The sequence below is a fragment of the Oenanthe melanoleuca genome, chromosome 4, assembly GCF_029582105.1.
Source record: "Oenanthe melanoleuca isolate GR-GAL-2019-014 chromosome 4, OMel1.0, whole genome shotgun sequence".
In the NCBI taxonomy this organism is placed as follows: Eukaryota; Metazoa; Chordata; class Aves; order Passeriformes; family Muscicapidae; genus Oenanthe; species Oenanthe melanoleuca.
The window spans coordinates 14,228,751-14,241,002 of NC_079337.1; the positions used below are offsets into that span (position 1 = coordinate 14,228,751).

General features: G+C 38.9%; 1 protein-coding gene across 1 annotated transcript in view; it reads right to left on the reverse strand.

The window, feature by feature from the left end:
- The window catches only part of PTPN13 (protein tyrosine phosphatase non-receptor type 13), a 108,830-nt gene that overhangs the window by 66,193 nt on the left and 30,385 nt on the right, over positions 1-12,252 (reverse strand). The window contains exons 3-6 of the mRNA XM_056490408.1: positions 10,281-10,450; positions 7,079-7,144; positions 4,333-4,518; positions 1,351-1,444 (exon numbers count right to left, since the gene is read on the reverse strand). Of these exons, the coding sequence (XP_056346383.1) occupies positions 1,351-1,444; positions 4,333-4,518; positions 7,079-7,144; positions 10,281-10,450 (516 nt within the window). The remainder of the gene's footprint in view (positions 1-1,350; positions 1,445-4,332; positions 4,519-7,078; positions 7,145-10,280; positions 10,451-12,252) is intronic.

The window sequence follows — 12,252 nt, forward strand, 5'->3', positions numbered from 1 at the left end:
GTTCTAGTTCATACCTTTACATTAGTGGGAGCCAGGGAAAGAATTTATTTTAAGAAAGCTCTTAAAAAAATTCAGAAAAGAAAAGAAACGGTTTATGAATCCAGTCAACTAGATTGATCCAGTCCCAAACCCTTTATTTCTAAAAGATTTCCCTATTGCTACAGAAATATTCTGAAAAAAAAAAAAGAACCAGTAAGAAAACAAAGCCCCAGAAAAAGCAGACAGAACAGTGCATTTGTGCCAAAAAATGAAGAAACAGCTTGTACCAGAAACTGTTCCTGAACACATAGTGCTGTAGTGGGAGGGCTGACAACCACTGCCATAAGTGTTTTATATCAAACAGTAGCCTACTCTAGCATAATCTTAAAAAGGGAGATAACCAATCCCTTGCCAGACTTGTGTCTTAATTTCTGCAGCTCATATTGTCACTAACAACTCCATGGGTTATTTCAGTTTTTGCTTTTCACTGCATTGTTGCTTGACACAAAACCAAAGAAGGAGCAACTCGAGCACATCAGCAACCTATCTTTGTTTCAATCAGTTAGACTGGTCCAAGCTATGCCTTATAAAATGTTCCTGCTCAGCTCCACAATTCTTCAAGATTAGAAATCAGCCTTTAGGAAGAATATATCCTCTTGTCTGAAAAGCCTAGCGCAAAGCTGATGCTGCCAACAAACAACATCATCTATGATCCTAAACAACAAAAAATGATGGCAAACACCAGCATTCAACCGACATCACTTTATCCTTTTACCTCCACAGTGGCAACAGCAACAGTCTGTCTCCTCCCTGGTCTCCCAGTTTCCTCTTTTCTTACTTCCCTGAAGTAAAGTACAACCTTACCTGGCCTCCATATCTACCTCACACTGTCAAAGCATAGCAGAACTGTGATGGAGCATACATCACTTTTCTTCAGGGAAAAAAAAAATAAATAAAAGGCAGCAAAAGAGCTTTGTGTGCAGGGAAAAGAGTCCAGGGCTCCCCAGGACACAGGATGAAATGTTTTGTGCAATTAGAGCTATGATGAGAGAGCAGAGTCCACAGGAAAGAGAGAACAAGGAAAAGCTTCCTGTTCCTCTAGTTGATGAGCCTTCAGCTGAAAACCTCCTTTCTCCAGAAACAAAACACTTGGCCAAGAACCTTTAGAACCTGTTTCTACCATAAGGACTGAACTGAAGAAAGACAAATATTTTCTCGAAACCATCACCACCTGTCACCATCACCAACATTTTGCTATGCACTGAACCATCAGGGTTCTGTGAATGCAAGCAAGTCCTCCTCTACTTGATTTCTTTACTTACAATATCTACCCAAACTTGGACTTCCCCAGGGCTGCAATGAAGCACTTACCTGTGGGAAGCCCTTTTCCCCTCAGCCTCTCCCGAATAGCCTGGCTCCTGTCTGGCTGCAATTTTCTATCTCCATTACAAGACAGCTGATCCATCTGCAAAAAAAGGCAGTAACATCAAGTCAAAATGTTGGAAGAGCTTATATTAGAACAAATCAAGCATTGTTTTTATGTAAATGCAGAATATTAGTGTCAAATGGTTAAATGCAGAATGGGAGTTTCAATAAAAAACTGATTAATTGGTGAGCATATCCCCTAGAATTGTCCATATTTAAATAGTGTGTGCATTATTTAACTACACATTTGGTGTACCTTTTTTCCACTAAGAATAAGCAAAGCTCACAAGGATATAACTTAAACACATTCCACTCCTACAGCAAACTGAAGGGATAGCAACCCTCAAAAACCACCTTCCATGATTACAGCATGGCTAGAATTTGCCTAGTTCTACCCAAGAGTTTTCTGCATAACAGGAAGAACTGTCTTGTACCCTCACACGACTTATGTCAAATCACATGCACCCATTTGTGAGGAGTCTCTTCAGCCCCTCAGGCACATTCCTTTCATGTGTCAGGCTTAACTACTCCCACTAACTTTTCACTTAACCTTTTTTTTTAAATCACTACTTCCCTAGGAAAAACTTTCACACATATAGTCATTCAAAGAAGAGTTTATTTCCTACAACAAAACATTCTTAGTGAGATCTTTTCATATAGTGGGAGTGTAACCTGGACAGCAGGAGGGAAGGAGAAATCAAGCAGACTTCACAGTTACAATACAACTCAGTTGACATTAAACAGACTGAATCAGCCTGGGGCTATATTGTCCTTGACAAACATACTAACATGGCAAATGAAAACATCCAAATAGGACCTCTCAGCTGTGCTTCAGACACCACCAAATGACCAGTTACAGAGATAAGACCTTTGATAAGGCCTATCAAGATTAGAGGCATGCCAACCTTGGGATAATAAGTTGTACTCTGCCTCTGAAAAAACAAAATTTATACACTTTTCTTGTCAATTTAAGAAATTCCAGCACACATACAGAGCACTGAACATTAAAACCAGCAGGGCTGGCTGGCTGTACACCTGTACAAAAACCTAGCAGCACAGCTGTGCTGTCATTGCTCTGTTAATTCTTGGTGTTATTTAGCTGGTTTTTTTTCTTGTCCTCATGCAAAATGATGCATTCAGAATCAGAAAGGTTACTGGAGGAAGAAATGGCAAAGCTTCAGCACAGGATAACTTTAGTCCCACTCCTTCATTAACAATATGGACAGGAGATTGGGAGATCTCACCCTGGAATTCACATTTGCTGGATTCAGCACTCCATTGGATTTCACAAGCATTTGGGAGCCCTGTTACTGTCTTTGGCAGGCTGGTCTAGATCAGTACAAGAGGAGGGAGAGCAGAAAACTTGCTAAGCTGAAATGGCCATCAACAACTTGGAGAATAATGACTCACTTTCCAGAGTGGCTGTTTCTATAGCTTGTGGCCTGATTTAAAATTTGGACCTTTATTTCATTAGCACCACTGATGATGGCCCTGTAGCCTTTTATTTCACTAAACTACAGACTAGTTCCACATGGCAACTGCACAAGACTTCAGGCACTACAGTGAGGAGCACTGGACTGACAGACATAGCTCACAGACTAGACAATCCTTTGTGGAGCTCAGGCTCAGCACTGTTTCTGGGGGCCTGGCATAATCAGCTGCTGTCAAATATTAGACAAATGAAGGGACCTCTTGCTTTCTGCAAGCATTTCCAAAGCAGATATATGAAGAAATTATCTAACAATTAGACCATACCTTCTTATTAAAAGAAAAAAAAAAAAGGCAGCATCAGCAAATTAAATATTTTTAAATGTTTTTCATTCAATTTCTCTTGTGCTGTCTCTCTAGACCCCAGTTTTTACACAGACTTCCTGGAGCAAGTCCAGAGAAAGGACACCAAGCTGATTAGAGGGGTGGAGCACTCTCCTATGAGGAAAGGCTGAGAGAATTGGGGTTGTTCAGGCTGGAGAAGAAAAATTGTGAACTTCCAGTACCTGAAGGGAGCCTACAAGAAAGAGAGAAAGGAACTATTTACAAGAGCATGTAGTGACAGGACAAAGGAAAATGGCTTCAAACTGAGAGTAGATTTAGATTAGTTATTAGGGAGAAGTTCTTTACTGGGAGGGTGGTGGGGCACTGGCACAGGTTGCCAGTGAAGTTGTGGATTCCCTTTCCCTGGAAGTGTTCAAGGCCAGGATGGATGGAGCTCTGAACAATCTGGTCTTGCAAAAGGTATCCCTGACCATGGCAGGGAGGTTGGATCTGAGCTTTAAGGTCCCTTTTAACCCAGACCATTTGACAATCTATGACAATTTATGGTCTTCCTTTATTTACTTAAAATTATTTAACTATTCTGAAGTTATGCTGTAATGGTGAAGACAGAAGTTGCCCATCAGGAATAGTAACTTTGCAAGACGAGTTAATGTAATTTCTTTCACTTCTAAAAACAGTTTAGTCATTATTAGACAATAAAATCCTCCACAATATCTTCTCATATTCAAGAGCTGAGCAGAAGTGCAAGAGAATTGGCACATTGCCTAAACAGTCCTTTCTGTTAATAAGCAACTCTCCAAAAGTCAAGCATAACCTCAAGTTAAAGTAAACTCACAGCAATAATTTCTGAAGCATTTCAAGTGGCAACAAGTCTAAGCCTTGCCCTACAGTTCATCATCTTGTTCTCCTGCTTCTCCCTACCTTTTTTTTCAATGAAGACAGTTTGTGAAATGACCTCTTCAGAAACTCATGAATGCATGTTTCAGGAGGAACTGTCAAGTGCACACACTGCTACATGGGGAGAGAAGCTGTTCCCTCCTTTCAACACTCACCCTTGTCAAAATTGCAACATACCAAAACAAGAGGAAGAATGATTAGCACTTTTGCTCTTCCTGCTCACCTCTATTATTTCCTCAAACGCTGACACAGACTTACCCCAGACAGGCTTCCCAGAACCAGTCTGACCAACTGCTTCACATACGAGAAAGAAGGGGCACAGTTGCTGTTCCTGATGTGGGCACTGCAGGCATCCAGAACAGTCCGGACAGACACACGGGCATAGATGACATCTTCACACATCCCCAGCAGAATGCTGTTGAGATGGTCTCCAAGCTTGATAGGCTAGTCAAACAAGAACAGGGGAGAATCAGTTTTGATAGTGACTTGGGGAGCACTCAGAAACAAAAGACACTCAGCAACATACTCATGAGAGTTGTTGCCTTCATTGTCTGAGCGCCAGTTTGAAAATTCGCCATCTAGAAGGTGAAAAAAATAGTGTCTGCAGAACAGGAGAGGCATCCAGCCTCTGATTTCAACTCCTACTCTATTCCTACACTGGCCTAAACAAGCTGCCTGATCTGCAAACTCAGGACACCAATCACTTTCTCAAACATTTAATGAATAAGTGAAAACAAAGTAAAAGGGAAAAGGTTCAAAGGAAGATTTAATCCTTAATTTTGAACATTCTTCCACTCACAAGTATAAAATTCAAACCTCACCACAATAATTTTGTACAACCTTCTGTACTCATTTTCTGCAGTTCCTCACCTCACCAATATTTTGCAGCAGATGTGTTAGCATTCCCAAATTCCAGTGGTATCACAGTATCAACAAAAAAGTAAGGAATAAAAGAACCAAACCGCTGGTTAACAAAGCGGAGCTCCATAACTGCAGGACAACACCCATACAGTCTAAAAAAAAAATAAAACCCTAGATATCTTTGTGCTCTCCCCATCCACTGAATGCAGCACACTGTAGGGGATATTCCTCCCCAGGGCATGCAGCAGTCAGTGATAACACTTGTTCTCAGGGGCCACAGGCACTTGGGACCTGAGCTTTCTGATCTGCAACTCTCCCAAAGTGGGTGGCTACCCACAAAGTACAAACACTGTCAAGCTTTTTGCATCACAGAGTGCTTCAAACAATTGCAATCTTTCAATCTTCCCTGTTTGAGCACTCTTAAGGTGAGCCATAAAAAAGGCACTCTGGACCACCCTGATTTAATTAATATAGGCTTTCCCCATCTATCTGTTTATCACTTCTAACTAATCATAAAAATTATGTATGTGAATAAGATATGAATCTCATGTTCAGCCACACTCCCAGCAGAGAAGCAGCTCATTAATGAACAGAGACAGACAAATACAGAAAACTTATTTTAAAAAAGGGAAAACCTGCACATGCAAATTAAGGCACAAAAGGAATGCCGTACACAAGACTGTCCTGCCAACACTAGCTCCACAGGACAGAGGATCCACGTGACAACATCCCAAAGGCAATTCCTTCCAGGCAAACCTCACCACGTTATCTTTGGGGAAATACTGTTTTATTAGTAGGTACAATATGCTTTCCCACTAAATTAGAGAAACTGTTGCTACACTTAACACCAAAGGAAGAAACAAAGAAAACAGGGACTAAAATTCATGCCTACATTCCTCTCAACACCTACCTACTTTAGGTACTACTATTGAATACTGCTCCTTTCATACAGGAGGGATAGTAAGAGAAAAGCCTTAATATCTAAAAACTTTAGGGATTTTGGGACAGGCACAGTAGGCATTATGAATAGGTACCTCTAAAGAGTCAGAGCTTCAAAGTTTTTTACTTCACTTAGCTGCATTCAGGCAGCTGCTTCCAAATAAGTACAACTGAGATCCCAACTACCACTCTGTTAAAGAAAATATTAGGAACTGAATGTCTAAAATGCTGAAGTCTTTCAAATTTTCTTCCTTAGTCTCATGTATAACATCGACTAGTAGGAACAAACCTAAACCTGAATCATAAATTGCTTCTCCCATAACTGCAAGTCCATTTTTCAGAAGCATTTCATCTTATTTTCACTCTTCTAGGTATTTACTTCTAAAAGTTTAATTGGGGGCAGGGAAGGAGCACTGAGGAAGATAATGAATCCCATTTATCTTCAGTCAGTTTTGGCAGGACAGTCTAAGAGCTATGCTGGGTGTGTAAAATAACCACATTGAGCAATAATATTCAGCTCTAAGCAGTCTGCAACCGTGTCTGCATTGACTGACAAGTCACTAGCAAGAGTCTACTCCCTGCTCCAAACAATTCATACCCTTTCTTGGCCATTGTGAAAGGTATCTATATGTGCCAAATCCAGACTCACAGAAGCTATGGCAGCATAGAGAACAAGCTGCTTTATTATGTGTAAAACAACCATGTAACTTCAAATATTTATTTTTATATAAGCCTAAACCAAAACATTATTTTCTCCTTTATCAGCAGCTTAAACTGCTTTCAGCCTGTGCCATTACAGGATAGACTGGCCCAGATGTATCTTCATGGAAACTAACAGAAACTTGCTATCAGCACCTTCCCTCTGAAAGACAACACCACACTTCACAAGAAATAGCTGCAAGCATGGGAAAGAAAACTTCTGTGCAGTGACTGGAACAGACTGCCCAGAGAAGCTGAAGTCTCCCTCACTGAGCCATCTGGATGCAATCTTGTGCCATGTGCTCTGGGATGACTCTGCTTGGGCAGGAAGGTTGGATCAACTGTGGTCCTTTCCCACCTGAACCATTCTGTAAAATTTTGGGAAAAGCATCTTACCACTCAGTGTTTCAGTATGACACCCTGCCATGCAAACTCTAATGCAGAGTCACTCAAATGATATCAAGTCTGAAGTTGCAATATTAAACAAAACCAAATCTAAACTTACCTGACTTTGAGGAACTTCATGGTCAGCTCCCCAAAAGAGTGCCATACCAAGAGAATAAATATGGACCTGCCATAAGACACAAGATATCTGTCAACTCATTGAACAAGACTGGAAATTGAAAGCAGGTTTTTAAAGGAGAGCAACTAACTTAACACCATTTTGCTAAGAAACACATTTCTGGTATTTAAACTCAGTTGTCTTTCAAATCCTACCTCTCCTTTACATGAGGTTCAGGGAAGCAAATCCTAGTGCTACAAAACATATGGCTTCTAACCAGTGCCCCCAGCTTCTCTGCTCAATTTTAACCTTTCATCTCACAGCAAAGCCAGAAACTCATGTAATCCATACAATCAGCCTAGTGTGGGGTAAAGACTGCATGGTTGTGTCCAAGGATCCTTAAAACTTGTGTCTGAAGGCAAGGCAGACCTTAGCACAACCCAAGCAGGGGGCTATCCTAACGAGATCACAAAGGTTGGGATCAAAGGAAAAAGAAGGAATGAACAAAAGAATATAAGCATTTAAACCAGTAATCCAACTTAATTTATACTTGATATTTTAAGGTACAAATACATTAACCATTACACATATAATTAACAATTAATGTATCTTCAATGTAATAAACCCATCAGTACAGGGAATAAAACCTTTAAATACTGCAGAATTAAGAGTAGAAGCACATGCTGGCTCTCTAGGTGACTCTCCAAACAAAACAGGTAAGTGTAGAAAGAAAGCACAGTTTTTCTGGACTGTATAAGTAATATACACTAGTGATGGCTCCTTATACCATGTTATCAGTAATACTTATGGTACTTAAAGCAACAAATTTATTGAATAATTCTGAAGGCAATGAACAACAATTACAAGGACAGCAATAAAATAAAAGCTCACATAAGTCGGGCTCTTCAACTAAAACATCTTACTTAAATTCTAGATACATAAATTGACAAAAATATGAACAGATTAGGATAGAAGTCAGAAAAATGCATTAAGAGTTCTAAGATAATACCAGTGCCCCACCCAATCAGAAACATTCTTTTTTCAAATACTTGAGAAAATCGCTCACTGCATTTATTCAAAAATTCTAATTAATTTTTATACTGTGATACTTAAAATATGTTCCACAGTATATAAATCAACATGAAGTTAATTTCCCAAATCAATCTCCATTCTAATTTTGAATGGTTTGGTTACTTTATTTCCAATAAGCTTGCAGCTACCTCTGACATATTTTGGATTCAAACTGACTGTGCCTCTTGGAATCACAGGGATATTAGTTTATTGACTGTAAATTTTTTTTTAAATTCAAGTATTTCTCCTTGAATACACTGTTAATTTGTATTAGCAAGTACAATCAGAACTGAAAAGACAAAGGCAACCCTGTCACTGTCTGATACAAGGCCTTAAAAAACAAGGTGCTTTTCTGCCTTCAGCAGGTTTTAGTGAAACAATCAAAAAGGAAAACATTGACAATTTCCAGTAAACTAATTCAGTGAACTACAGCCAGTTGTGATGGAAGAAAAAGAAGTTTTAATGTGTCAAAAGTTACCACAGCCAGCAAAGCAGGATCTGATTCTGTGATCTAAGAAACACAAAGTCAACATATTCCCTACAAAGAACCAATGTACCACCTGATACAGAGTTTAATAGGAATGCAAAGGGAAAAAAAAAAAAAAAAAAAAGGATGCACATATAAACTATTTATCAGCCATATAAACTTCAACTAATACAGTCATAGAAGGACATCAGTTTTTGTACTAAGCTATGTTTGAGGGAGCTTCCTTCTTCCACATAAGTCACTAAGTGGATCACCTTCCATGCAGCAAGCAAGGTTGTGCTGACACCAGGAAAGAAAGTCACACAGCCCTAATCAGCACTGGAGGACTAATCAGCACTGTACATGTGCCAGCATTTGGTCATCCCCCATTGATCTGCTCTGTGTTGGCATTTACAGGCCACAAAGATTCCTCTGAGTGTTTCCTTCCTAAAGATTAAGAAACATCACAGCATGGTTTTTCATAGTAACAGTCCTTCATTTATTTAAAGAAGAAAAAAAGTGGCATATTGAATTCTGGCACGGAACAAAGAGTGCAATCAGCTCTGACAAAGGTCACAAATTTGTCACTTCAGAGCTATTTTTTCTGCCATTTTAAAGGCTGGTCTTGTACATTAACTTCAGAGCTGGCACTAGAGGTAACATTACTGTCTGTCTTCAAAAGTGTTGTTCCCCTTGAAAGAAAATAAACAATTCCAACAGTATGACTACAGGACTTGGCAGCTGCATCCTACATAACTGAACCTGAGTTTTCATTGATGTCGGTGTTATTTTTACTTCTATTCTAAAACTTTCAGTCTAGATTTCTAATTGTTTATAGCTTTGCCACAGACAAAACTGTAAACATATTTTATTTTACCATTAATTTTGACAATATACAGAGCAGAAGGATGTCTAAAGGGCTTGGGAGTAACTCTGGATTTTCAGTATGCATTTGGTGCTATACCCCTGAAAAACTGACTATATACAAAAAGCTGCTAAAACAAAATATCCAGCACAGAAACAAATGTTTTAATAGTCCTTGTGTACAGAACAGCAATCGATGCCAATACCACTTTCCTCTGGAGTAAGAGCTGTTCTTCCTGGAGGAACACTGCCAAATATCATAATTATTCCCAGATTACAACACTGGCTGTGGCTAGCTTCCCTCCAAGGATTATCAATCCAGGGAAGCCAAGGAGATAGAAATAGCTCAGCTTCCTTTTCACTCCCACTGCTAAATATCTTTGATTTAGCCAAGGGAATGGTTTTCTGGGGAAAGTGTTACCATTCACAACAAATTCTTGTCAAGAATAAAGCTGAGAAGAGAATCATTTTGAATGTACCTGGAGGAGACCACATATACAAACCTTATCTGTCTGAATATTTACCCTTGTGAAAGAGTTAAAAAGGAGAAGTGGGAAAAAAATCTGTGCATCCATTGCCCACGTATGTATGTACATGGTCAGGGCTTTAGAGACTCTTCCTCACAACTGCATACAACTATAATCACTATTCCACTATAAGCAGCAAAAACAAAGTAGGATCATCCCTTCCCCTCCCCCACAAAAAAAATTATATTAGTCACAAACTATGGGGAGACAAAAAGAACAGTTTAAAGAGACCAACAGCAAAACACCAGAGCTGTCTGGCAAGGAAGAGGCACTGTACCTTTTCAACATCTGACAGGGATGAGAGCGAGTGGTTCTGCAGAACCTCTGGTGCTGTGAACGCTCGCAGGTCTTGTTGGGACACATTTTCATCAGTAAATGACACACTGCCAGATGGAAGCAACAGGAGAGACCATGGAGAAACGATGAATCCCAGAGCACTAGGATCAGCTGTAATTGAAAAGGGAAAAAAAAACCAAAACCATCCTGAAAATGAAGCAATGTTGTTTGCCCTTGCTGGATGTTAGTTTATTATCAGCCTACATACTATTAGTGGAATAGATTCATGCTTCCTTTTCCACCTGTGGTGTTTCATAACCACAACAACAACCTCAATTTTAATCACACTGGGGAGTAACACCTATCTTTTATGACTATTCTTTGCTATTATTCATACGAGCAAGCTCGGGAAGAGCTTGCTAAAACATTCACAATTTCCTGTTCTGAAGTTATTTCATTTATGTTACAGCTGACAGTTAAAATGTTCCCTTTCTGCAGTGCACATGTCATTAATGCTAATTCCTACAATAGGAATGGAGTTTGCTTCTATCCTAACATATCACTACTGCAGCACAAATGTTTGGAAGATAGACAAAGTTAGTGGAGAAGGAAAATACTGGAGTGGCTAATAGAAAGAGACAAAACAGAACAGTTTTGGGGCACAGAAGTCCTTATTAATCTAAAGTGAAAAAAATACTACAAATACCTGAAAATTTCAAAACAAGCACTGAAACTGCAAAACCAAAAGCAACCAAGATATGCAATTTGCCAGCTAGGTTTTTGATGTCTGATAATACTGCTGTCGAACTAACTCTAATTTTAAAAAGACCATTTCCTTAAGTCAGAATGTTTTTTCTACACCTCAGACATGAATCAACTCAGTATCACTGAAGGAGGCATGAAGTTTTACTAAGCAAAAATAAAAGTTAATTTCTATTTTTACATAGGCAAAAAGGCAATAGCTCTGTCTTCTGCTACACAATATATCAAAGATCTGAGGAAATACACATTTAAATGATATATCCTTTTCCCTTGACAGAGTAAGCAAAAACAGCAGAATAATAATTTCCTCCATTAACACCACCACTAACATTTTCCACTCTCCAGCTCAGGATATTCCTACAGTCCTGGTTCCTAGACTGCTGAACTATCTTGTAATCTAGAATATTTCTAATCTCCTAGGAAATGTATTAAATTACTGCTTGCGGGTATCAGGTGTAAAAGGATCTCCCAAGTTAAGTCCTTCAATTTTCTAACCCCATTTCCTCTGAAACAAACAGAACAAATGCTGTTCAGTGTTGTGGCAGCAAGTTCAGATGTCGAAAAAAGAAACAAAGATGGACAGGCCATTCCTGTTATATGTAACAGGAAAATACTACATTATATAGCAAAGCTTCCAAAAACATTTTTAGGAAGACTACCTTAGTTGGCCTTTGGATTCTGCACCACTTCTGTGTGTATTCATCACTGATATAAAAACCCTAAACAAGCAACATTCTATAATATTTTAAGATTTCACCTTATGAGTCCCAGCTCAGGAACCTTAAGAAATGTAGAAGCTTTAATCTTAATTTAACATTTTGTGTAACAAATACATAAAATACATAAAAACCCCTCATATTCTGAAATAGACAAAAAATTGACTTAATTTTAAAAACCCCCAATTAGTCGGAAGTGTTCACAAAATTAATTTCAACAAACTTTAGAGCATTTGTTGCCTACAGATGTCTGAATTTATTGATCCATCTCCACTCGAGAATCTTCATGACCTCAAGCAATGTAAAATTAATGTGATAAACATAAATTTAGAAAAAAAAGACTGATTTTGCCAGGCTCCTTTCACTGACATTTTCTCAGCTTCCTTTTTCAGCAGCTCATAACTAATACAGCAGATCACAGTGCCTACATCACAACTCCAGGGAATCTAATCTCATGTTATGAAGGATGAAGATAAAACAATTAATTCTCCAGTT